Here is a 26,389-nt window from a genome sequence, read left to right as displayed (position 1 = left end):
TCATTTGCAAAGTTTAGAACTTTGCAACTTGGTGGCGAACTAGTTACTTCTGGCATGGCCTGTAATTTTATAAGTGTAAACTCTAGAGACCAAAGGCAAATTTGAAATGTACTTTTACTAAAATTAACTAGAAAAATTGCAGCTGGCACTACCATATGTACCCATGCTTTTGGTCTCAAATGATGATTTTAATCATATATTAGTCATTAGACATGCTGGCTGTTTGGCATGCAGCATCTGGATCTGTTTGTTCTGTGCTAAGGGGATGCAGAAACGACAACATGACCATAATCTCCAATTTAATGTACTTTTAATGTATTTGTTTCTTTGTTTTGCATTCACAGATGTGCTGTGATAAGGACAGTAACTGTGATTCTATGGACAAGTGAATCTGTATCAACCAACTTGTCTAGCATAAGAAATTATTTGCATGTGCCTGTAAAGACAGCAGTAATTTCTGTAAGATTTACTGTACTTCAGAAAAACTTTATTGGTTGCTCATGGCATATTGCCACGAGAAAGACAAATAAAAGTTCTTAAGAAGTAATTCTAAAATAATGGCTTGAAGAAAGAAAGATTGAAATGCTTTGGTTGCTAAAAATGTGGAGACCTTTTGTAAAACTATCAGAAAAAATTTCCATATGTATCAAGCATTATTTATATTCATTAACCAACGGCAATTTAGCAGCACTATTTTCCAAAAACATCCATGCTCAAATGTTATCCTGTAGCAGGAGATTCCATCAAGATAACTAATCTTTAATTAGCATCTCTTTCAGTTAAGAAAATAGGGGGGGGAAAGGGTGCAGGAACACATTGTCTGTTTTCAGGACATGAACCTGAAAACATTTTTTTCTCTGTTTTTCCTGTAGTTGCCCTAGTTTTCTCATTAGCAAGGGGACACTCAGTAAGGCCACACATCAGCACCCATCTGTGCAGCTACTGGATGCTGAGGGTGGAGGGACCCGCACACCATCCGAGCTGCTGCCTGTATTCATCCAGAGACGCTGGATGCTTTGCCGACTGCACGATTATTTCTCCTTGTGTGCTTCGCTTTGGTCTTCGTGTTCAGGGAGGGTCATTGAGTCTCCCTCTCTGGAGATATTAAAAATCCACCTGGACTCGTCCCTGTATCACCTGCTCTGGGTGATCCTGCCTTGGCAGGGGTTTGGACAGGACGATCCCCAGAGGTCTCTTCCACCCTAACGATTCTGTGATCCTGTATTTCATGGAAGGAGATCGCTGATCACAGCATAACCTCAACGTACGGGCTTCAGGACCCGTCAGATCGCACCTGAGTCAGAATACGCCTGGTTTTTGCAGGGAGATGCCCGCACCCGGTGCCCTGCTCCCTTGGGAGCCCAACAGGGCGCAGCCTAAGGGCGGGTGACATCTCCCGGGCCCGGCGAGGCGGAGAGGGGCTGGCGACCCCCGTACCGAGCAGCGGGCAGTGGGCGGGGTGCAGCGGGGCTGCGGAGCGGAGCGGGGTTCGCGATCCCCTCAGCGGGCGGGAGGGGTGCAGCGGGGCTGCGGAGCGGAGCGGGGTTCCCGATCCCCTCAGGGGCCGGGGCGGTGCCGGTGCCGAGGCAGAGGCCGCCCGCCCGCGGGGCCGTGGCCACCGCCCGCCTGCCCGCCCGGCCAATGGGAGCGGCGGTTGTTGGCGGGCCGGGCGGTGGCGGCGTTGCCACAGCAGCGGCGGTCGGAAACCGAGCCCAGCCCGAGCCGGCGGTGGGGGCGCGCCATGGAGGGGATGGAAGGTGAGCGGCAGCGGCGGGGCCGGGGCAGCCGGCGGGCGCCCGGGGCCGGGCGGGTCCTTTGTGCTGCGGCCGCGTCGTGCTCGGGCGGTGGCGGCGGTGGGAGCGGGGCCCGGGCGCCGTCCTGCCCGTTGGCGGAGCCCCCGCGGCCGGCAGTGCTGGGGGCGGCGGGGCAGAGGCGGCGGGGGGGCAGCGGGCAGGGACGGGAGGCGGCGGGGCCGGGCGGCGGCAGAGCGGGCTCCCCGCGCTTTGTCTCCCGCCGCTCCGCTCCCCTCCCCTCCCGCCGCGGCCCCGGCGGCCCCTCCCTGCGGCGGCCGCGCTCCGAGCCCGCTCGTCGGGGCCCTGCGGGCTGGGCTGGGTGCGGCGCGGCGCGGCGTGCGGGCATCTCTGCCAGGAGCCCGTGGTTGTTTTTCTTTTTGCTAACAGATGGCTGAGGTGGGTGTTAAGATCCGCTTATCGTGCTAGGGAAATGTTCGGTGCGGTGAAGAAAACTAGGTATGAATTTGCTGACAGGGTATTTTCAACTTTATCCTGTGCCGGTTCAATTAATGGAAACGTTCTTGCTCTCTGGAGTGATAGCATCATTTTCATCGATGATGTTGTCCATCATAACATGGATATCAGCTTGGAATTCATGAAGTTACAACCTGCAATCTGGGCATTTTTGTAGGCCTGTCATTACTACATTTTGCAAGCTGCTTTAACCATACTACTTTAAAAAAATACCTGTTCTGAAAAACTGTACAACACAGTCATTAAGTCTTCATGCTCTACTTCTCTAGAGGTAACTGAGTGCTTAAATAGGAGTATGCACAAACTAGCCTTTGTTCTTTATCCCTTCTGGAACAGTTGGACAACTGAAGTAATTTTCACAGAATACCTGTGCTCTGTCTTTAGTAGATTTTACAGTAATCAGACCCTGTTCCTGAGCCTAGTGACTTCATCAAGACTCTAAATTTGGACATAACTTGGCATTAAAATCCCAAGAGCTTTCTTTGATTCACTTGGCATTCTTTGCTGACTATTAATGCCTTTGAAATTTGAAACGTAGTGTCAAGTGTTTATCAAATAATGCCTTATCAGGCATTCCAGCTCTCAGGACGATGGTGTGTTACCTCTCCAGAAGGGAAGAGCTTGCCTTGATTTTGAGTAAGCTGTGCATTTGACTGCAATTGAGACTGCACATCATCTGCAGTACATCTATCAATTGATTTGGCTGTGTGCTAGTTTACCAAGACCACCTATGCTTGCTGTGTTGTGTAAGCTCTAGCACTTTAATTACAGGGGGTAGGAGAAAAGTCTCTACAGATAACAGCAGAATCCTGAAAAAACTTGTGATTTTTTTTCATAAAATTTGTCCAGCTCCTGACTTTGTTGGAAATGGCTTGTATTTCAGGAGGTACTGAGTGGAGGGAACTGCTAAATCATAGGTGAAATCTCATGTTTTACTTAACCTTTTCTTGAAAGTTCTTTCAAAAGCTAGAGCTTGTCAAAGCATTTTTTCCATCATGTGAAATTATTCTTCTGAATGCTTGAGATTAATTTCAGACTATCACAGGACATAAGTTATGTCTAAAACTCCAGTTATCCTTGCCTTGTGAACACTCATATCTCACACTGTTATCCACTGTCCTTGAATGCAGAAGTTTTTGAAACTGAAGAACAATTTTCTGCATTTATATGGGCCATTTTATGCCATGTTTTTATTTTTTTTAAATCACCACAAAATAAAATACTTCTCTTTCTGCTTCAAAACATGTGAAGCAAGTGGGTTTTCTTATATTTACAGTTTTTCAGTTTAGGCTGTCTCTGTTCATGTTTATTAGCTTAGGCTCAAATTAAGTTTTTGTAGAAAGGTTGCCCTAGGACAGAAGAAATGTAAGCAAAGCCAATAACAATAATAATAAATTATTTCATTGGATATTGCGCTTTTATTCAGTCATTGCTCCACTGGCAACTCAGAAGTGCGTTGCTGTCTGCCATCTTGGATTAAATTTATATTTGGATGTGCAATTGCACAGTCATACCCATCTGGCATAGAAGTATGGGCAGCTTCTGAAATCTGGCTCGGCCTGCTGCCTCATTATATTAGAGCTTAGTAATGTCATGTCCCAAAGCTGGCTGGGGCAGTGGGAGCTTGGCAGCTGTGCCTGCGAGGGTCGTGGGGATGGGGAAGGGCAGGACTTTGTTGGCAGCAGTCTCTTGGTGAGTCTGTGATGGTGGCAGACACCCTCAGGCTCAAGATGCTTGTCCTGGACTTCCCAGCCTCAGAAAGGTGCTGGTGCTTTCACTTTGCTGAGGATCAGCATTATAGATGAGAGATCTGTTTTACTTTGGTTTATATAAGCATGCTATTAATAAGAAAGAGCTCTACCCAGTTTATAATGATCTTTCCAAAAAGTGGAGAGATGAATGTGTAATGGTTGGCATGTGGAGCTGCATTAATGACATTTAAAAAGCTAAATAATATCTTCAGTGTCACAGTTGCATTTTCTCACTCTCTGCAAGTTTAAATGTTCTGTGAAATGGCGAAGTATGTTTCTATGTCACTTTAAAGTTCCTTCTAAAGTTTACTTTTGTTGCTCCTTTAAGGCTGTTGCTCTATTAGGTTATTTTTTATCAGTATTGTTGTAGTACTAGATTGAGTCAACTTTGTACTTTTAAAGGTTTGTAAAAGTAATGAGTGCATACTTGTCATTAGAGATGACAAATCTGATATTAAGTCTAAAGTCTCTACCTCAACATTTGTTACTTTGCAGCTTGCATGCTGCTTGGCTGGTTTTTAATTTTCATTTAATTTACTGATGAAAATAGAGCCACAGACTGGCTCTGTCTGACAATGTAGTGATCTCTAAGGTGAGCTTAAAAATCCGTTCATGAGTAGTTCACCATGTGGTGAATCTCAGGGCCGTTTTTGATGGATTAGCATGTTCTTGTTGCTTTCACTGCTGGATGTCAGGAAGAAAGCTGTCACGCTGGCTTGTTTGTTGTTCTCTGCTTTGCTTCTGCGAGATGGAACCAAGCACTGAATTCCTGACTTCATTTAAGCCAGAGCAGTCCAATGGTGGTGTTTGATCTGCTTCTCTCCAGTCTGTTGTTTTTTCTGGGAGGATGCCGACAACAGCTGCTTGAGCCAGCTAAATGCCACTTCCCACACTTGTTCACAGCCCATCCCAGCCTAAGGAATAAGGGGCAGGAGGAATAAGGGGCAGAGGGGCTGCTGTGTCCGAGGGCAGGAGGAATAAGGGGCAGAGGGGCAGCGGAGCTGCTGTGTCCGAGGGCAGGAGGAGTGAGGGGCAGCTGTGTCCGAGGGCAGAGGGAATAAGGAGCAGAGGGGCAGAGGGCAGCTGTGTCCAAGGGCAGAAGGAATAAGGGGCAGAGGGGCTGCTGTGTCCAAGGGCAGAAGGAGTAAGGGGCAGAGGGCAGCTGTGTCCAAGGGCAGAAGGAATAAGGGGCAGAGGGCAGCTGTGTCCAAGGGCAGAAGGAGTAAGGGGCAGAGGGCAGCTGTGTCTGAGGGCAGAGGGAATAAGGGGCAGAGGGGCTGCTGTGTCCGAGGGCAGGAGGAATAAGGGGCAGAGGGGCTGCTGTGTCCGAGGGCAGGAGGAATAAGGGGCAGAGGGGCTGCTGTGTCCGAGGGCAGAAGCCCAGCTCTCTGTGGTAGGTGATAGCAGCGCTTGCCCAGCCCCAGTTCGAGCAGCCAGGGAAGGCTGGTTGTGGTTGGAAGGGGCTGGCTGGCTGCTGCCTCAGGAAATAGCCTGCAGTGTCAAACCCAGAGCTTTCCCTTGCTGGTCTGCCTAGGGACTACACCCTGAGCAGTCTGGGTGTGTCCTCGAGGTCTCTCTGTAGTGCATCTTCTGCTGAGAGCTGGGGTCTGTGCTGTGGCAGCAGTTGTCCCTGGCATGGGGAATGTCTGAGATGCCCTGCTCCACCCCTGACAGCACAAGATCCCCCCTTTGGGTTTTATGTTAGTAATGTGACTCTTGAGAGCAAGTGCTTATTCTTGCTTTGTCAGAATTTCTGAATGCCCAATCTTATTTTTTTGCTTAATAGTATAGAAAATTATTAGGTTTTAAAAATAATATTAATGTGAGTGCTCTTTTCCTTTTAGAGTTGATCTTTGTCTTGCGTCACTGGATCCATGCAGCAGCTTCCTTGCTTTGGTGGCCATTTTCTTTAGCTCCATTTGACTTCAGGCTTCAGCTTTTATTTTTTTTAATAGGTGTATCTTTTGTCAAACAGAAGAAAGAATTTGTTTTATTGTGCACTGTTCTTAAATCAGCAACTTGGAAACTATTAAAGATTGAAATGCAAAACTGATATTAATGTACATAATTTTTAATAAGTTTTTAAAATAAGTTATTTGTCTCTGGTAGCCATTTAAACACAAAGATAAATGTGTCTGCACTGAACTGATGCTTCACTGGGCATACTCGAACCTCCGTTAAGTGATCTGAATTTGACATTGAGCACTCTATAACTGGTCAATTTATTTCACTCTTTTTAAGGCCATAATGTTTTTATTTTTTTAATTAATGGTTATTTTACTTAAGGAAAAATCCCAAAAGCTAGTTTAGGCTGATACAATATGGAGAAGTGCACTACCAGAATATGTTTCACCTTTAAAGGAGAGGAAGTAGACAGGAATGTGTGTAGACAGGAATTGGAATGTTTCCGATTAGTTTCTTCAGTTTCTTAGAAGTAATAGATTTTATGCCCTTTTCTATAGTTTTTTTTAGATTTCTTGCATTTTTAACTTAAATTGCAAAAGCTAGATTGATCTACTAATTGTCTGTTGGTTGAATATAGTGGAAAGATGAACATGTTTTACCTGCACACAACACGGTGTGACTGTCATCAAAGGCAGGTGTTGCATCTCATTGAAACCTGTTTCAGGACTATGGTAAGCACTTGACTGGAGCAGCTGAGGAGTGGGCTTGCTTTCTAAAGAAATCCTGAGGGAGGGGCAAACTAGGAATCAATATATTATAAATTAAGTTTATTATCAGTTTTTTTTTAACACATCATATTTTGCCAATTAAGATTCTGATAAACAAGCAGACTTAGGTATGGATTGCTCTGTCCAATTACACTTGTAGAGTGCATGAGCCCAGATTTGCTTTAGGGATCACTATGGCAAGACAGTCTTGGTTTAAGGTTGGTGTGAGAAGGCAAGTGTTTGCCCGACTGCCCTCACATCTTCTCAGTGCCTGTAGCCTAATACAGGAGAACAGTGTGTTTATGAAGCCAGAGCAGAACTGTGTAACATTTACATAGGTTTTGCAGGTCACATGCTTTCTAGTGCTTCTAGTTGATCTTACATCATCTGGCTTTCTATTAACAAGCTTTATCTGGAATTCAGATCTGTCAAATTGTACTTCTTGTTCACCATTTTGGTTGAGTTGCATTTCTGTAGGCTTTGCAGGGGAAGGTTTCATAGATTTTTCTGGGTGACCGTCACGACTGAGTGACTCTAGAATGCCTGCACATTAACCCTCAGTGTGGGAACAAATGGGAGCAGTCAGAGGTCTGCTCTCTGTTGCAGGGCTAGGATCTGTTTGGGATCATGTGTAGGTGGTAGGACAGCTCACAGACCTACACAGGACTGCTGTGGTGGATGACTACAGGCTCTTCAGGAAGAACCAGCTGGACAGCATGGGGGGAAGTTGCCCTTTACGTGGGAGAGCAGTGAGAATGCAATGGAGCTTTGCTGTAGAACCACCTGGGGAGTATGAATCAGGGTTAGCAGGCAGACCAGTGTGGGAACAGCTATTGTGGCTGTCTGCTAAAAGCCACTTGATCAGGAAAAAGATGAAGTCTCCCTCATAATTGGAGAGATCAGTGTATTCACAGGCCTTGGTCCTCATGAGAGACTTTAACCTCTGAAAAGACTTTTAATCTGCTGGATGGACAAATCAGTAAGGTGCAAGCAGCTAGGAGGCTTCTGGTATGCATTGATGGCAAACTCCTGAGCCAGGTGATCAAGGAGCTGGCAAGGGGAGGCAGTGCTGCAGTACTTCATAAGCACAGACATGTGAGGTGTAAAGGTCAGGGGCAGCCTTTCCTTCAGTGACTGTAGGATGATTGAATTCAGGATCCTGAGAGGAGGGAGCTGGGTAAATAGATCTCAGCCCCAGAGTTCAGGAATGCAGTCTGTGACTTCAGGGATCTGCTTTCAAGAGTCCCATGAGAAACAGCCATGGAGAGAGCTGGTTATTTTTAAGGATGTGTAATGTGAGTGGCACATTTTCACATTAAAAGTTACACTTCATATGAGGAAGGAAGCAAAGAAGGACAGACAGTTACAGTAAAAGGTATAGTAAACTCACTATGATGTGAGTTGTGCGTGCTGCTGTTACAATCATTCTTGACTGCATGGAACTCATTTCTCAGTCACCAAAAAAACCTATACAGAATCCTCCTCCAGGCTGTCACTTTGAGGCAATGGGTCTCACCTTGATGTGTTATTTTCAAGAAATGCAAACGAAATTTGCCATCATCAGACTCCTTCATGTTCAGTGCAATAACAGGGTTTTTGAAATATAATGCATTTGCATTGTCAGACTGAAAAGCTGGTACAAAAATGTGCAGAAGTACTATGAAAGTCTTTTCAGCTTGAGGGAATGGATGCTACAGTGCTAAGGTGTTATCTTTTGGAAACAGAAGTGACAGGTTTATACAAGATTGTCAATGCAGGAGAACAGGAGAATTCATGAGGCTTTCCTATAAAATTGGGAGTAGATAGATAAAAGTAGATTGATTTGCTATTTGTTAGACAATTGTCGAAACTTACCTGCTTAAAAATTTCAAAGTAGATGGATAGTTGAATACTAAGAAGCAGGACTTACTATGATTTTCTCTTCCTCTGTCTTTCCTGCAAACTGCAGAATAGCACAGGTGAGAAGGGATGTGCTTGGTGGGATAAAACATGCGCAGTATCATTTATCATGCAGACTTGACCAAGGTATAGCAAGTACTGTCTGTTGTTAAGAATTACAGTCAGTGTATTTACCTTACTTGCATTTTCATTTCAAAATTCATTTTGGCAAAATAATGCAAATTTGCAAAACTTTGATCGTAATTTGAATACTTTTTTCCTACTTTGGTACATTCATATTTCCATTATGTTATTTAATTCTCTTCAAAACTGCTTTTAAAAAATTAATGCTATAAATTAAAAAAATTAATGCTCTCATTTAAAGGAATGTTCAAGGGTCTGTGCAACCTGATCTAGTTGGAGGTGTTCCTTCCCACAGGAGGGGAGTTGGACCTAGATGATCTTCAAGGTCCCCTTCCAACCCAAACAATTCTATGATTCTGTGAAGTGTTCCCTACCTGTGTCACTGCATTGGTTTAATTTTTAGGTGGCTCTTGCTTGTAGTATTTGCCATTGGTTATGCTATGGTTAGTTAGTGTGTTGATTAAAAAATATAACCCAGTTGTTATTGGTTGTTGGACATATGTTAGAGACTGGGCAGTCCTCAGAGAAGCAGATGCTGTGGCTTGATAATGCAGATTCTAACTAATGTGGGGAATGAACAGCATTTTTTATTGCACTATAAATATGTGGTACTCATAAGTGACAAATACCTTGCTTTTGGAGATGAGAATGGAGTTATGCTAAAAGCAATAAATACAGTTTAGTAGAATAATTTGGCAAGCGCTCTTCAAGTGATGACTTTCAAACTTGCAGATTACTTGTTGGTTTCAAGTAGTCCCAAGGCAGGGAATTGTACCAGGCTGTTCCTGCATGTTTGAATTCAGAGAGGCTTGATGATTCTGATTATCGCTGTTGTCTGGCCTAAATAGTTTACTACTATCACTGCTGCCATAAATAAAAGGTTTTGATGGGCAGTCAGATTTTACAACCTGATGAAATACTGTTACAAGGTGCAGTCTTGTTTTCTGCAAATTGTATCTAAGTTTAACCACGTATTTGGGTATATAGAGCTCTCCAGATAAGAAAAGTGTAACAAAATTTCAGTTATTCAGCAATACTGGAGGCTTCTGCTCCCTCTAGGTGTGAAGTCAATTTACACAACTGCTTTATCTGTAAGCATGACAGCAAGGACAGGTGACTGTGACAGCTATGGCTGTGACTGTGTCAGATCAAACTTGTATGTATTGATGGGTCCCCACATTGTACTGAGGAAGATAAATAGAACTGGCAGCTTGCCCTTTCTGTTGTTAATCAATTGTGCTATTTGAATATGAGAGAAGACAAAGAATGAAGTTGTTCTCTTGAAATCTAGGTTTCAAGGAAGTCTAAGCTTATCTATAATACTGAAAGTACTATGAAACATCTGGAGACTGTGTAGCTGTGCTGTCAGACTTAGTGGTCCACCCAGACTTTACAACTGAACTCTTAACTTCAAGATCAGAAAGTACAGGCAACTAGACTGTAGCCATACTCAGAAGGGATGTGTGCAGTAACTTGTGTAGCTACCAACCCAGTGATTTGGAAGTAGAGCTGGAGGAGGAGGAGCCCTGACAGGGGCAGTTTACAAACATGAATGATAAGATTGTTGTAGTCCTGCTAATGAGCTTCCAGTCTGGTTAAGCATCATAGTAGGTTGTGCATTGTGTTTTTGTCTGAGACCTGGTCTGAAGAAGGCAGTAGAATAGGACGTAAAGCTCAGCATCTTGTGGGCTTATCTCAGTGTTCTGTGGTATTCACATAACAATTTTGATCATATTTATCTTTTCTCGAAGTGCATTTTGATTAGATAAACAGTAATAAATATTTCAGTCCTTCTTCAAGTTAACTAGATTCATTCATGTTTAATACAAGCATCTCAACTGCTGGTGATTAGCGATATTAAAGTTGGTAAAAAGGAAAAGAAGTGTAGCTGCTGTATAAATAAAATTATTTTAAAAAGTCTTGCATTGTTGCTAAATTTAAAGAGACTGAAGAAAATTGCCATGACACTATCTTACTACCAATTTCTATTCTCAAGACCAATTTCTCAAGCATATCCTCTTTCTGATTCTTGATTTGAGTGTTCCTTTTTTTTTTTTCCTTAACCTCCTCTCTGCAGTGCATCCCAGATTGAAAACTATTTCAGTTAACTTTTTCAGGAAAAAAAAATTGCAGTAGATATCACACATTAATGTCTTTTTTAAAAAAATAAAACAAAGCCCAAATTAACTCAATTGCTACTTTCAAAATTTTATTCCCATGCCTTAATTTTAAGTTATCAAATTTCATGTGGATAACATTGCTAACCCTTCTGTAAGGGAAGACTCATGGACTCCTAGAAAGAAATGTTAAGGTTTTGTGGTTTTGATTTATTTGGTTTTGGGGTGTTTTTGCTTTGAAAGTGAGGAAAATCACAGAGGAGTTAAGCTGAAGGGGTGAGTGTGCCCCTTCATAAAAGACACTTGGCTTCCCATTTTCAACAAAACTTCAGGAACTTTCATTTTTTAAAAAGAACTTCCTTATGTGCTTTGGGTCAGTGATTTGTGTTACAAAGGAGGTGTTGGCAGTAGAAATAGCTCTAGGCAGATGTGATTACCTGCCAGCACCAGGGGAAGGTGGGAATGCTGTGAGGAAATCCAGCTCTGTAACTGCAGCTGCACTAAGTGGTAATTGGCATTCCTTGTCCTTTGGTATGTCATATGTAAATACTGCTCATTCAGGTCAGCAGCTCTCAAGTCTGCCTCTTTTCATGTGGAATTTAAACACCAGCTCAAATTCTACAACACAGAAGAAAACTGTGTGATATGTAGCTTCTTTTACAAAGGCAGATATTTGAAATAATTCTCTTCTCAGCCAAATTCTTAATCACATACTGTATACCTTGTATCAAGACCACTAATTCTGATTTATTTCAGCTAATTTATTGAAGACACAAACAGTGTCACTTCATATTTTTGGAAAATGCCTCTCCCACTTGTTTCTGCAAAGTTGAGGGCTCTATCAGAATGATGTCATAAAAAGAAGTTGAACTCTTTAGCAAAAGTGAGTTTGCAGTGATGTAGGTTATCATTATTAAGAGTGCTAGGGAGTCTGAAGAATGAAGTAATAAAATAAACAAATCTGTGCATATTTTGTATTTTTGAGTGAACTAATTGAGAAAAGGTTAAAATCATTGCTGCTTACCCTTCATTCAGATCAGTGGTGAGGGCAGATCCCCAGCCATCTAAGCTTTGTACCAGTGTTCATGAGCCCAGGCTTGTGGATTTAAGAAAACAGACCTATGGAAAAAATTTCAAACGTGATTTTTTAAAAAAGAGTTTGAAAAAATACAGTTAATAAACAAGTTCCTAGTAAATCCTCATCGCATTCAAGTCCACTTCAAATACATGAATAGAAAAAAAACAAGATTCATCTGCCTGTTTTGCTTTTTTCCTACTTTTCATACTTGTGTGCATCTAAATGCACAGCTATTTAGATGGCACAAAAGGAAACTTGATTACGGTTTCCATTTGAAGAACTTGGTTACTGTCAGTGCAGTCCTGCTGTGCTGTGGTAAGGATAGTTGTATTCATATCTACATGAAAAAGGTATATAAATTAATTAAAGGTATGGACTAAATGTTTTAAACGGCACTTTTCATGTGATTTATGATTATTAAAATGCATTGTGCTCTGTAGTATGTTCATACAACTATTACATTGCATACAGTTAGTTACTGGAGGTGAATTTGCTTTAAGGAATTGAAAAAATCAGAAATAGACAATAATTGCTTATTTGTAATACACTTTTTACTCAGTTTTAATCTTTGCATTTTGGCAAAAAAGGTTCTCAGTGGGAAACATGGCTGTCTGAATGTTTGCTGTGAAGTATTTAATTAAATGATTCACTTTTTAGGACTGGTCACACAGTTAGCAAATGTGTATGTTTAGATGGAAAACAGTTTTGTACTGGGAAGCTGGGAACAAAAGCTGATGAAATGATTGAACATTGCTATGTTAATAACTTTGTTAGTTTAAGATGCTGCTTCACCTAAAATACAAGTCAATTTGCAGTGGTTTTATTTTAATGTGGTGTTAATAGAGGCAGTTGTATTGTCTGCCATAGTCAGATTGAGTACAGAGAAAGCTACTAGTACATCTCAAACATAATCCAAATTGACTGCTTCTTTCTTGATGTATACATGATATAAAAACATCTCTGTATTCCTCTGGTATACTACTGGATATAATTGATGCTGTTTTTTGTCTCTGCCACAACTCTGTTGCATAATGCATGCCATATAAATATATTTGCTTGCACAGGTCTTGATACTTAGACTTGTTGGTCTTTTGTCTGGTTCTGTGGATCTGCTGTATGTCAAATGTGCTGTTTATATTTTTGTTACCAAAGCTTGAGTAACAACATCAGAAATACTTCTGTAAATCATCAGTAATAATCTGAATAAAATATATAGTAAAAACAGCATCAAGACTGTTTTCTTTACCAGGGAAAGTGGAATAGTTTGTCTTAGTAGAGCAAAATAAATCATGGAATGTGTCCTTTCTGTATTTGATACTAAATTAGATCTTTTCCAAAGGCACAGAAATACCCACTAACCAGCTTTATTCTTGATGTGTATTTCAGCTGTCATTGGGACTTACAAGGGATTTTTTAGTTCCATATTGATCTGCATCCTTTTAAGGGAGGAGAGTTATGTATTATAAGTAAACAGAATTGCTGGTGACGTGTTGCTGGGCCTGACAGCTTCCAAAAGTACCTAAGGACTTTGGTATAATTTTTGCCTTTCTCATCTGCATAGCCTCTGCACAAGTCAAAGGATGTATAGTGTTACAGTAACAGATGTTATTATGGCTAAGTGTATATGAGGTTAGCATTTTTTGAAATAATGTTTAGTCATTAATCAAATTTTCTTAAAGAAGTATGTTTTATTTTTAAGGTGAGGTTGCAGTGCAAACTGGAGATCTGTTGCCATGTAAGATTTGTGGAAGAACTTTCTTTCCAGCAGCACTGGTAAGTGGTGTGAGCCCTGTTGTCTTTTAGATTTGATAAGTTGATATGAAAGTTAAGCAGGGCTTACTATAGCTAAATAAAATGGATCTAGGTGCTTTGTTTTGGTAGGGGTTTTGTGTTTTTTCCCCTCCCAAGTAATTACTGATTCCAGTTGGCTCAGGTTTGAAGCTCCTTAGAAGGGGTTTAATTTTCTTTTAAGATCCCATCATTTTCTGAAATACATGCCTCTAAAAGCATCTTCTCTAGGATTACAGAATCAATCCTTGTCTTCTGCAGTTTTAAGTGTCAGCTAGTAAATGAAGTGTTTTGTTTGCCTGGAGATGACTGTCATCTCCATTGCTAATAGAAATCAGCCTGTCCTTAAATGTGAATATGAATTTCAGACACCTGTGATTTGTTTTGCCACTCAAATGGCCACCAAAAGCTGCCTACCTATCATCAGTTTTTTATGTGTAAGGAGCAAATGTAGATACCTTCAACATTTCTTCATTATCACGTGTGGTTTTGTGACTCTCTATATACATCTCTGAATTCCTGTAGTTCTGTTTTAAAGGTAGTGGCTGGCATAAATGTTTGAGGGAAAACAGTCTGAGCTTATTCATCAAGAGTTGGGGATTTTTTGCTAATATTTTTATCAAGAAAGAGGGAAATAATGTGTTAATAAGTTCTGTTTTCAAAGCTAATTTCTGTATTCTCCTTTTATTTCGCTTCTGCTTACAGAAAAAGCATGGACCCATTTGCCAAAAAACTTCTGCCAAGAAAAGGAAGACATTCGATTCCAGCCGACAGAGAGCAGAAGGAACTGACATTCCCACAGTAAAACCTCTTAAGCCACGGGTATGTTATAATTTACTCTGAATATGAGCATTTTAGGCATACTATGTGTGCATTTTAGTAAGACTTATTTCTGCTGCCAGTTCGTGTTAATTAGATCAACTAAGATTTGGAAGAAATCTTAACTATGATGTTATGTGCTAAAATAAGGTGCATACTTAGCTTCAAGTAAAAACTTCAAATATAGAAAGCTTTATTTTTTTGCCTCTTAGCCAGAACCACCCAAAAAACCTTCTAACTGGAGACGAAAGCATGAGGAATTTATAGCAACTATACGAGCAGCCAAAGGACTCAATCTCAAAGACGGTGGAAAACTCCCTCCACCACCTCCACCATCATATGACCCTGGTATGTAAAACAGTCAAGTTCCTTAGAGATTTTTAAGTTAATGTGAAGAAGTTTGAATTGAAAACAAATTTGTTGGAATGCAACACTCACAAGTTCTTGAAGATGACTTACTATCCCTGTGCCGATGCTGGATTGTGACTTTGGGTCTGGCTGGCTCACACCCTGTGTAGATTTCAAAGCCCATGACTTTGTTTTTAATGTGTCGAAAGACAGCTGGGGCAAATTTGCAGCTTGCTACTGTCTTGTGCACCACAGGCTGGACAAATTGTTTAATACCTTGTTTGTGCTCACAGCAGTAGCAGATTGCCTTTTTGATTAACTGACACCCACAGCATATCTACATTGTGGGAATGCACTTTTGTGTTTTTCAAATGTAATCTCTGCCATTTCTTGGTGAATTCACATTTAGTTTAATGTATGCAGTGTATTCCTTAATGCCTCGTGTGTTTTTGGTATGTGAGATGTGTGGAGTTAGCAAGGGCAGGACAGTCCTTGGGTATCTTTGAACTGAGCCTGGGTAAAGTGTTCAGGCAGTTTGATGTGAATGAGAAGGAAATACACCTTTCATTTAACTTCTGGGATATGATAATAGGCTGAAGAATAAATTTCTTCCTCTTGTCCTAAGAGCTAAACCATTTGATTAGCTGAATGGCTATTTCCAGCAGGATTGGAAAAAAACATGTGTTTACTTCTGCCTATCTCTGTGGTCAAGTGAGGATGTGAAGTGTTCTCTACCCTGTTTCTTTGCAGAAGATGTGTTAGTCCAGCATTAGGGTTGTAATGATGCATTCATTCTAAGAGGATGTGTTATTCATCATTCTGTACTCAAAATCCTGAAAAACCATATAACTAATTTTAAAAAGTAAAGCCATCTTAAAGCCAATTGGAAATGCTGTGGATGAGAATCACAAGGCTTGATCATGGAAAGAATCATTAATAATCTATAAAGCATATCTATAATCTGTCTAGTTGTAGTTGTTAGTCTCCTTGCTTCAATCCACTGCAGTGGGCTAGACTTGGGAAGAGGAAACCAGGAATGAAGAGACCATGCACAAAATGATCAGTGCATATTCTTCTCACAAATACAGCAGGAGCAGCTACTGATGCTCCTTTTCTACTTATCATGTAGGAGAGTGGGAAGATTGTGAACATACCATGTGTATCCCTCCTCTCCTACTCAGCTCTGTCTTGGGCACACTTGTTTCTAATAAGCAGCAAGTCTTTTTCCTTTTAATGGAAAGAGTCTCATATTCATACTTTCTACTTAACTGCTCTGAGCTGGCAAGTATTGCTGCATCTTTCATCTCTTCTTCCACTTTTTCTGAGAAAGTGCAGAATGGCCTCAGGTTAAGAAGGACCTTAAGTCACCCTGAACTTGACTGTATGTGTACTGCCCTCTTATTTTGATTAATTTTTGTTTTATAAAGCTTACATTGAATCCTAGAGGTTCTTCTGGACAGTATGAGCAGTACTTTCAGAGAGCAAAGTGTCTGACTGGCACTATGTGTTTACAAAAGGATGAAACAATTCCTGATTCCTGAAAGTATACATTCATCCTCTCTAGTCTGATACATTTGTGGGCTTTGAAAGATTTCTGAGGAAATTGAACTGTGCATTAGCCAATAATGGCATATTATCTAAGGGCTTTCACAGCTGCTTTATTTTTATTTTTTCCTTTTTTTTTTTTTTTTTTTTTTTTTTGTTTCTTTTGAATAATTTTGGTTTATCTACATATCTATTACAGTTCTGTTTCTGGATTTTTTTGTCTCCTAAGGTATAGTTGATGTTCAAGTGTTCTGACAGTAGCAGAATATATGTAAAATAAATAAATAAAAAAATATTGTTGTTACCCCATGAGATTCCCATGCTGTCACTTCTCTGTGTTCTTCCTCTGTCCTTAGCTCACACTTCTTGGGTCGCAGTTCATGGTTTGGTGGCCATTACATCATTTAACTTAGTCAAAACTGTTTATGAATATTTAAAGGAACAAGTATTTAAGCCTGATCTGCATTTGGACTAGTAACGTGTAATCCAAAACTTATTTTAGATTTTATGATACCTAATTGTAATTTTGGAGGCAGTGACTGTTGGATTTCATCTCATTTTCTTCAATACATTTCTAAAATGACCTAGAAACACATTAATTTACCCTGCTTTGCTGATGTCAAGCTTTTTTGATGCTTGCATGGTTTTGAATGGTCTAATCAAAGCATACAGCATTTATATCTCTGGGCACTGAAATACACAGTTGTCTGAAACTGTAGTCCAAACATATCGTTTTCCAAGGGCACTGTATTTTAAGGTGTGTATTTCCAGTGTACAGATTATGTATCTTTTAATATATTAAGCATTTCTGTAGCTCTTTCTGTTTTATCCCCAATGAGAGTAAGATTCATGTGTGTAATGCTGTTTGCAATGTGACTAAATTAATCTTGCAGAAGTAACATGGCCACTGGTTACTTTCTTTTGCATCTCTCTAGAGATAGCTCCTTATTTTGGCTGATTTTCTTGTGATTCTCTTTATTTGTTAAATTTCTAATTTTTTTATAATGATCACTTCCAGTATTGCAGTTGGTATTTCTCAGTTGTTTCAAGTTTGTCAGAAAAAACAGATTTGTTGTCTTTTGCTGCTTGTGTGGGAAAAGTTTTAATGTATTCCCGTATCTTGAACAAACAGAACTGTTAATAATTTCTTTAAATTTTTGATTGCTTGTTTGTTTAGCTTCTTCTCTACTTCCTTCCAGCTGATCTCTGTGCCATGTCCTTTTACCTCTTTGGCTACCTTCTCTGCACAATAGCATCACTTAAAGTGTTTCTGATTTTGCTTAGGTTATTTCTAATCCTCAGCTACTCTTATCCATCAAATCAGAATATGCTTTTACTTTGCAATCTGTATTTCATTTTCAGATTCAAAAAGCTATCATTTCCCCTGGAGAGGAGGCTGGTCTTTAAAAGACTTTAAAACGCTGTCATTTTTAAAATAGATTATTAATGTTATATTTCTATGTTTTTAAGATTACATTCAGTGTCCATACTGTCAGAGGAGATTTAATGAAAATGCAGCTGACAGGCACATCAATTTCTGTAAGGAGCAAGCTGCACGTATTACCAATAAGGGGAAATTGGCAGCTGATACCAAAGGGAAGCTTCCTGCTCGAACTCAGGTGAGCTAAAACACTTTTCTTAACTTGTAACTTGCATTCAATAGCAAATTAAGCTGGTTAAATAGTGTGTTGCTTTTAAAAAGAATGAACTATTTAATTCTGTAATTTTATTATTTGCACTCTGAAATTAGACACTAAGCATGAATGAGGCTTTTGCTTTCTTAAACTGCAGAGATCCATAAGTCAGATGGCAGCAATTGCAAAATGAAAACCAGTCATAAATGTAATTGAGAAATGTTCAAATAACAAGTAAAGATAACAGGAGGAAAGAGAGATGCAGTTTTTGTAAAGGAAGTTGAATTTCTGTTGTGTTAGTTTCTAAATTCAGTTGAAGACTTGCTTAAGGGGCAGACAAAGGTACCTGACTACAGGACAACTGACAGCAGTATAGTGGTTAATTAGAGGCTTTAGAGGGATTCATGTGTATTACACAGTATTTTGAATTAGTGCAGGGACTGGTCCAGACCACACAGGTGAAAGTAAGATTTGGATTTCAAAGACAAAAATAATTCTACCTTTGAGTATTCGCTTTTAAATTAATTGATAATGAGATGATGCTTTTAATCTTAACAAAACCACTAAGTTAGGGAATGTTTCCTGCTAGTATCATCTAGTATCATCTGTTCTCCCACAGTACCTGAAAGAACTACCTGTTGTGTTATAGAGATAGCTTGATTTAATTGCTTAAATTTCTAGGTTGTATTTTGTTACAGTACAAACCTGCTCCAGTTAAGAAGATGCCTTCTGTAGGATCAACACCATCACCATCGTCACGCTTACCACAGCCAAGTGGTGTTAGCAAAACTGTTGTAGGTATGAAATGGATGCTGTGAATTGTTCCATGTCTTTTCTAAATAATAATTCTCAAACTATGCAGTAAAAATTGATTGTTTATTTGATATAGTGGTCTGTAAAATCTCATTTAAAATAAATTTGGAAGGGGCATTGATTATCATCTGTCTAAAAAGACTCTTGAGCACTTAGGATTCTGGTTTATATACCAGGTCTTTTTTTTTTTTTTTGATTGAGTATGAAAAATCATTTGGGGTGGTAATGCATGATTGTATCAAAAACTGATCTCTCTCATGCTTAATTCTGTAACTAATTTGTCTGCTGAATATGATCATAAATTGGTGAAAATACATAGTCAAGGCATGTATATTAGAATGATGCAAACAGCAGTCTAATTTGGGTTTCATATATCATCAGATATCAAAAATGTTCTGTTTGTACATACTTTGACTTTTCTTCTCCCTTTTTTTCCTGAGCAAAGTAATTGAGATACAGTATCTTTTCTTAGAATAAAATACTTTATCTCAATTACCTATTTTCTATACATTTCCTGAAACATTTTCTTTTTGTATTATCTTGATACTGACTCACATCTCTGTATTTCTAAAACTCTTGTTATGAATTTTGCAATTAAAATGTTTTAATAAATTGTATCATTTCAGCAGCAAAATCTTACATTTTCTTATATTTTTGTGCTTGCTTTACAACTGCAAGGTGTCTCTTCAAGTAAAGCACTGTCTTCATCTGGATCCAGTGGGAGCAAAATTCAGACATTATCACCAGGTCATAAAAACTCACCGGGAGCGGTGAACCCACAGGCAGGGTGAGTTCCATCTAATACTGTCATTTAAGCTTTATTTCATGTTTATGTTGTTCTAGTTTTAGAAGTCTTTGTGGTTTGGTTCACTTACTTTTTATTTTTTTCCTATGAGCTTTGGAAGTACAGTGTTTTGCATTTATCCTTTATCTGTAAATATAGCTAATGTTTAAGGAACATTGGAGAAGGCAAAGGTTTTATCAAGTTGATTTAACAACAAAGGAGGTCAAGAGATAAAAATAAAATATACTAAAAATGAAAGAATAGGCAGAGGTGGTTGGAGTAATGAATTTTTTGTTGGTAAAAGTGAATGGTCCTAAAAAAGCAGAAAATATTAGGCATAATTTCCTACACTGCATGGAAATATAAGAAAGAGGTTTCTGCCATAGACTAGAAGGCAGTTGTGACAGGATCTTCTCTCTTAGCACAAAAGGATGGAGACTTTCTCTTTTCCCTTTCCTAAGAGGCAACTAATTAGTGAGCACAAATAAGACAAAACCAGTGCACTTACAGCAGCAAGGAGTGCTACATGAAGATTATTATTGTTCAGTGTAAGTGCTGTTGTGATCAAGGCTGTGACTCATGCTTTGCTGGAGGGGTAGACATTTCACAGAATCTCATAGAGAAATCTGTGGAGGGGATTGAAGAGAAATTGAGGAGCACCAAGGAGCACTGAAAACACAAAACATAAAAGTGGTTGCAATTATAACATTGGTGATTGAAAAAGATTTATTTCTATAAAAATGAGTATCCAATTGATGAAGACAGTATAATGTGAAGAAAACCAGTGTCTTAAGCTCATGAGGAAGAAAAAGGACATTTTGAAAACTCGTGGGGTTGGACAGCAATTACAGAAAACTAGGGATTTTTAATTTATCACTCTTAAATTTTACAGGTTATGCATGAATATGAATTACAGCTCTGTCATGCTTCCCTCCTAATGCCCTGTCAGATCAGGATTCAATTCTGTCCCTCCCTGCTCTGTCTACTCATGATCACTCTTTCAGACACAGGTCACATGTAGAGTTCATAAGGTTGATAGATGTCTTTCTTTTTTTATTTCTCCCCTCTCCTGGTGTCTCACTAGTCAGCTTCACTACCATTTGTAGGCATCTATGCTGTGACTGTCAGAAAATCCCAGCCCCTTGCTCAGTGATTTTCTTTATTTCTCCATTTTTTTTAGAAGTGGAATTAGCACCTACTGATGAGTGGCAAACAAGCAGGTCTACAAACCACAGTAAAAAAAGTCAGCTGGAATAATTTGAAGGCATGTTTCTGAATGCAGTGGTGTAATCCAGCTGTCTGGGGAGGGTTTTTTCCTGTTGAACGTTCCTAATTGAAGTCTGTATATATCAGTGAGGATGCAGCAATTTTGATCTTCACTTGTTAACAAGGAAGTTCTATGTAATTTTACCAGTCAGTTGTGTTGCAATAAGCATATGAAATTTGGTAGAAAATAAACCCCCTGGTGTTCCAGCCATTCCTCAGAGGTCAGAGGGGCTGAGTGCAGCGTGGCTTCATTTCTGATTGTAACCAGTTAGGCACTGTGGCTAGTTATGTTCAATAAGAACTTTTACAATTCCAGATTCACAAATAATGTAGCTTATTGAAGCAGCAGATCACTGACTCTTGTTAGATTGCTGATGATAAATGAAGTAGATCTCCAAAATGTTCTATAACAGTTCCCAGCTATACTGTTGATGCAGCCAGAGGCACAAATCTTACCAAAGAGTCATCCCTGCTTTGGGGAGGGGAGAGAGAAGCAAGGCCATTGTCTATGAAGTAAAGTGATGTTCTCATACTCTAAAAATGGAGGATTTCAAATACCAATTTTAGACTTTTTGGAAAAGTGGAGGTATTACTGTAGTCAAATATAATTGCTTACCAGTTACTGTGATCCTTGTTGGTGGAGAAGCAGCTTTTTTTCTCATTTCCATATTGCTAGGGGCATTTTTTTCAATGTATTAATTATCTTTGGATACCTTTGGCTGAATTGATTGTAACAAAGGCAGCGCAGATCCTTAATAATTCAGCATCATCCTCCACCCAGGTGAGGGAGCAGTGAAGACCACCTGGCATTACTCCTGTCAGGATGTTACCATCTCACATCATCTTCCCAAAGGAGCAGATTTGTGACAGAGGCTGGTTGTGGATGGCTAAGGTGGAGTGAGGCTGATACTGAGGTCTGGGAGCACTCCTGTGCTTCCCTGATACACCACTGGGCTGAGAGACCTCTGCCTCACCCCAGGCATCACTCAGTTGTTAAGCCTTGCTCCAGCCTGGTGCAAGATAAGCAAGTGACTCAGCTCACATTTTTGCTCAGCCTTATGAATTCCCCAGAAACTCACAGCATCTCTGTATCTTGACATAATAAGTCTGGCAGTTTTCCACATTTTCTTACTGGACTTTGTTTTCAGTAGTCTTCCATTTTCTCCACTGTTGCTTGGAGAAGAATCTGTGACATGATGAAGCCAAATAGCAGCTGGGGAGATGTTTGCCCAGGTTCTCCTTGTTTATGCATTCTGCTAAGCACAAATAGATGGCTTCTGGCTGGCACAGCTCTCAGATAATGATCTCTGCTGAAAGACAGTGAGTGTTAGCTTGGCTTATAACCTCAATTGCCTACACAATTTCCACATTTAAAGAGTATGGGTGTGATGAATGTGTTTCTGCCTGCAGTCCTTCTGAAAAACTTATTGTCTTCTGTTTTCCAACTTGCCCTTCTGGCATTTGCTGCTCGTACTAACCAGCCTTCCACAGGTGGCTGTTACATGTGCCTGGTTCCTAAGTGTTGCATCTATGACCTGGCATTTCTTTTTTTAGCTTCATTGTATTCACTGCTGGGGACAAATTTGTAAGAAGTTATATTGAAGCAAAGAGGTGTAGGAGCCAGTTACATCATGGAAAAGTTAGATTTGTTGGATTGGTGACAATTTTGGCCTTAATCATCTCAACTTCTGCCTCAGTATTGGGGCATGAAGGGGAAATACATATGGTTCTCTTGAAATACCTACAGAACTTTACCAAAGCAGGGATAGTCACACTGATAGTCAATGTCCTGCATGAGAGTGAAAGTAATTAATACTGCAGTGGCAGATTTTAAACACTAAAACATCTTACAATTTAGGCTATAGATAAGTGCAGCTGGAATTACTTTCTAAAATAGAAGAACTTTTGAACATTGCCCTTCAGTAGGATTAAACAAGATCTATTTCTTTTACTACATTTATGATTTAACCAGTAGAATGAAGCCTTAGTGTGAGATTTGGGATTCTGTTACACTGAAATCAGACAGAGCTTATGCTGGAGGATAAGATGTTGTGCTCTTCTGAATTGATAGTGAAACAATTTGCTGAGCTGTGTTGTGTGGGCTTATTTTTAAAGGCAATCTTTTAAATGGAATGTTAATCAATCACTTTTTCTTTTCTCCTTGACAAATATTAAAGAGCCTACACACCTGGTTATTTTGACCGGGTTAAATTTCAGGTTTTGCTGTAAGAGACAAGTTCCTGCAGTTTGCAGTAAGGGAAGCTGTAACTTTGGTTGTTTTTGGTATTACTTCAGTGTGTAACCTTCCATCTTTGCCCAGATTCTTGTAATTCTGGATTTTCCCAGAGACGTAATAGAAGAGAAGCTTAACAGTAGAATTGCAATTTTATTGTGCAGTATCAAGGATGAATTCTGCGTACCGAGTGATGAGGACACCGCTGCGTTCTGTGGGGCCGCGGTCGCTGTTCGTGCAGGGACGCGCGGAGCGGCCGCAGGGGGCGCTGTGCTGAGCGCGCGGTGCCGCCCGTGCCCGCCAGGTGGCGCTGGCGCAGCGCGGGCCGGGCCGGGGGAGCTCGGTCCAGGGAGGGAGCTCGGAATTACCCATCCATCGCCTGTAGAGCTCGTGTGCGGCACCGCAGCAGCAGGCACTTCTACTGTGCACGGCCAGGGGTGGAACCCTTATTGTGAATCCTCGCCTGTAAACCTCGTGTGCAGCATCGCAGCAGCAGGCACTTCTACTGTGTACGGGTGGGAGTGGAACCCTAGCTTTGAATCCCTGCCTGTAAAGATCGTGTGCAGCACCGCAGCAGCAGCAGCAGGCACTTTGATTGTATACGGGTGGGAGTAGAACCCTAGCTTTGAATCCCTGCCTGTAAAGATCGTGTGCAGCACCGCAGCAGCAGCAGCAGACACTTTTACTGTATACGGGTGGGAGTAGAACCCTAGCTTTGAATCCCTGCCTGTGTGCAGCATCGCAGCAGCAGCTGGCACTGTTACTGTGTACAGGCAGGAGTGAAACCCTAACTTACGACCTCAGTTATTGTAAGTTATTTTCACTGTGCACAGTCCTTTTTTTAAAAAAAATTGAATTCTCCCATTCTGCTCCCCAAGTGAAGGACTACTGAGAGAACACAGCACAGTATCATCAACATAAGCTGTGCTAGTGCCGGTCAGGCTTTGTGTGAGTAGATCAGGATGTGTCAGCTGAGTTCTGCTGTGAGTTTTCTTTTTCTGCCTGGACAGAGAAAGGACGCAGACAATCCTTCCAGTATGAATGTAAGTGTTGCATAAGGGCATCATTTCTGGGTCATACAGAAGCGAGCGAGGAGTTGCATATGACTATTGTAGTCGGTAGGAAAATCTTCATTCATTTGGATGAAAATAGATTTTTATCCTTTGATATTGAAGAACTGAAAAAAGGAAAATTAATTCTATATAAGTTATCTGTCATTAGGCTTATAATTTGATATCATGTTATGAAGCAAAGTTTGACATGCATTTTTTTACAGTATACAGGTTAGTGGTGTCTTACATTTCTTGAGGTATATGGCTGTCAGAAGTAATCAGATGTTCAGGAGAAAAACTTGCGTAGGTTCTTCCTAACCTAAGGATAAGCCAACAGGTGAACCCCACACCCACATGCAAACTGTTTTGTCCATCAGAACCGGACACCGTTTGTGACCAGACAGGGATCTTTTGTGTGTACAGATTGTCTGTACATGTTTCATTTGTGAACAGGTATGTTTGTTTGGGTTTTTGTAATGAGACTTGGAAATTATATTTTTTAATATGGCAAATGAACCCTTAGAAATTAATGTTTAATTTTTGTTTTATTTGGGGGATGAAACCTACATTTTAATGTTAATGTTTCCCTTGTGGGAATCATGTCTGCTAGTGATACATCCACTACTGTCTTACAGCTGAAATACAATATGAGCAGCACACCAAATCAATAACAGTAAATTTTAAATTCCACTTACATGTTTGCCATAAAGCATTTGTAACCTTTAAAAGCATTATCTTTTTAAAGCAGTTTGTTCCTTTTATGAAGACTGTAACTTACAGGACTTTGTTCAATGAAATCAGGATATGTAAGTAGTTGTCTTCAAGATCTTTGCATTTCAAAAATTCTTGTAATCACGTTTTTTTTTTCATCAAAATGTGAAAGCGCTGTCAACTTTGGTTTTTTGGTTTTGTTAAGGTGTGAAAGAATACTGTAGTGCTTTGTTTTGACAGTATTATGATGGCTTCTAGGATATTTCTTTGATGTCCTATTCAGTATGTGCCTGGAGTTCACAGATTATGCTGATAATTTGTTAAAGTTCAAAAATAACTAAGAAAATCCTGTTAGGTTGGAGTATGTGTCTTACAGTGTCAAAGACCTCAGTCTTGCTTCTCAGTTTCTTGGGAGTTTGTAGAGAGTATATATTGGGTCAAACAGGAGTTAATTGGTTTGAACTACAGCATCTGTTTGGGATGCTATTTGTAGGTTTTACTTTATGATGATTAGATGATAAAAATGCAGAACTTAACTTGAAGATCTGATTTTCCAATCTAAGTTGCAATTTCTGAAAAGCTAAAAGTTTTCCTTATGATGATGTGAGGGATTTTTTTTATTATTTTGTTGATTGCCTTTCTTTAAAAATGTTTTGAAAATTTGATTTTTCATTTATGCTTTTTGGTTTGGAAATGTTATCCATAATACTAAAAAATAAGTATTAAATTATTGGCTGTGTATATAGTATTATCTATTTTGAATAAGGTTTTTGTTGTTAAAACAAAGCTGGGTTTCTTTCAGGTTGTCTTCTATTCTTATTACAAATTTAAAAAAAAAGAAAAAGGAAAAATTTTTCATCTTGCTAATTCTAGAGTTGTACAAATACATCTCTTAAATGTTTCTAATGTTTAAATTTATTGTGACTTGTAATTATGAGCCCCCTTTTCTAGATGTGTTGCATGAAAGCTGGAAAGCTGTATCATGTCATGGAAGCTGTTCTTTAAAGAAACAAAATGTGAATAAATTGTGCAGAGTTTGAGAATAACTGGCATTAGTGTTTTGTTGGAAAAAGAATTTTAAAAAATATATTGGAGACCTAATCCAATGTCTATGAAATCCATTCCTCATCAAAGCAATAAGAAACCCTTTTGTTTGCTGGATAATTTAAGTCTGATTTGTACTCTTTTTTTTATTTTTAAGTCAGTGGGATTTCTTTGGTAATATAACTGTTGAATTGTGAGTATTTTTAATTTCTTTTTTTGCATAACTTGAATAGCAATATAGCACTATCTTTATGAGACACCCCTTTATATATTTTAATAGTAAGATGGACAAGTTAGGCCCACCACTGTGAACTGGAAGAGATCTGCAAAGGTTTTATGACACTGATACAAAAACAGACAGTACCATCAAAAGGCCAGATGAGTTGTTGCCAGTAAAGTGAGTATTACAAATCAGTGTGGTTTATCTATTTTGCAAAAATGTTTC

General features: G+C 39.8%; 1 protein-coding gene across 1 annotated transcript in view; it reads left to right on the top strand.

Moving 5' to 3' along the window:
* Positions 1-281: 281 nt before the first annotated feature.
* The window catches only part of ZC2HC1A (zinc finger C2HC-type containing 1A), a 32,362-nt gene continuing 6,254 nt past the window's right edge, over positions 282-26,389 (top strand). The window contains exons 1-9 of the mRNA XM_054274901.1: positions 282-304; positions 873-1,166; positions 1,411-1,757; positions 13,607-13,680; positions 14,401-14,517; positions 14,727-14,862; positions 17,878-18,026; positions 18,740-18,839; positions 19,533-19,641. Coding sequence (XP_054130876.1) covers positions 282-304; positions 873-1,166; positions 1,411-1,757; positions 13,607-13,680; positions 14,401-14,517; positions 14,727-14,862; positions 17,878-18,026; positions 18,740-18,839; positions 19,533-19,641 — 1,349 coding nt within the window. The remainder of the gene's footprint in view (positions 305-872; positions 1,167-1,410; positions 1,758-13,606; positions 13,681-14,400; positions 14,518-14,726; positions 14,863-17,877; positions 18,027-18,739; positions 18,840-19,532; positions 19,642-26,389) is intronic.

Source organism: Melozone crissalis, unplaced genomic scaffold (assembly GCF_028551555.1).
Source record: "Melozone crissalis strain CALT ecotype California unplaced genomic scaffold, PUWL_Pcris_2 ptg000002l_1, whole genome shotgun sequence".
Lineage (NCBI taxonomy): Eukaryota > Metazoa > Chordata > Aves > Passeriformes > Passerellidae > Melozone > Melozone crissalis.
This window is presented reverse-complemented; position numbering and strand designations above follow the sequence as displayed.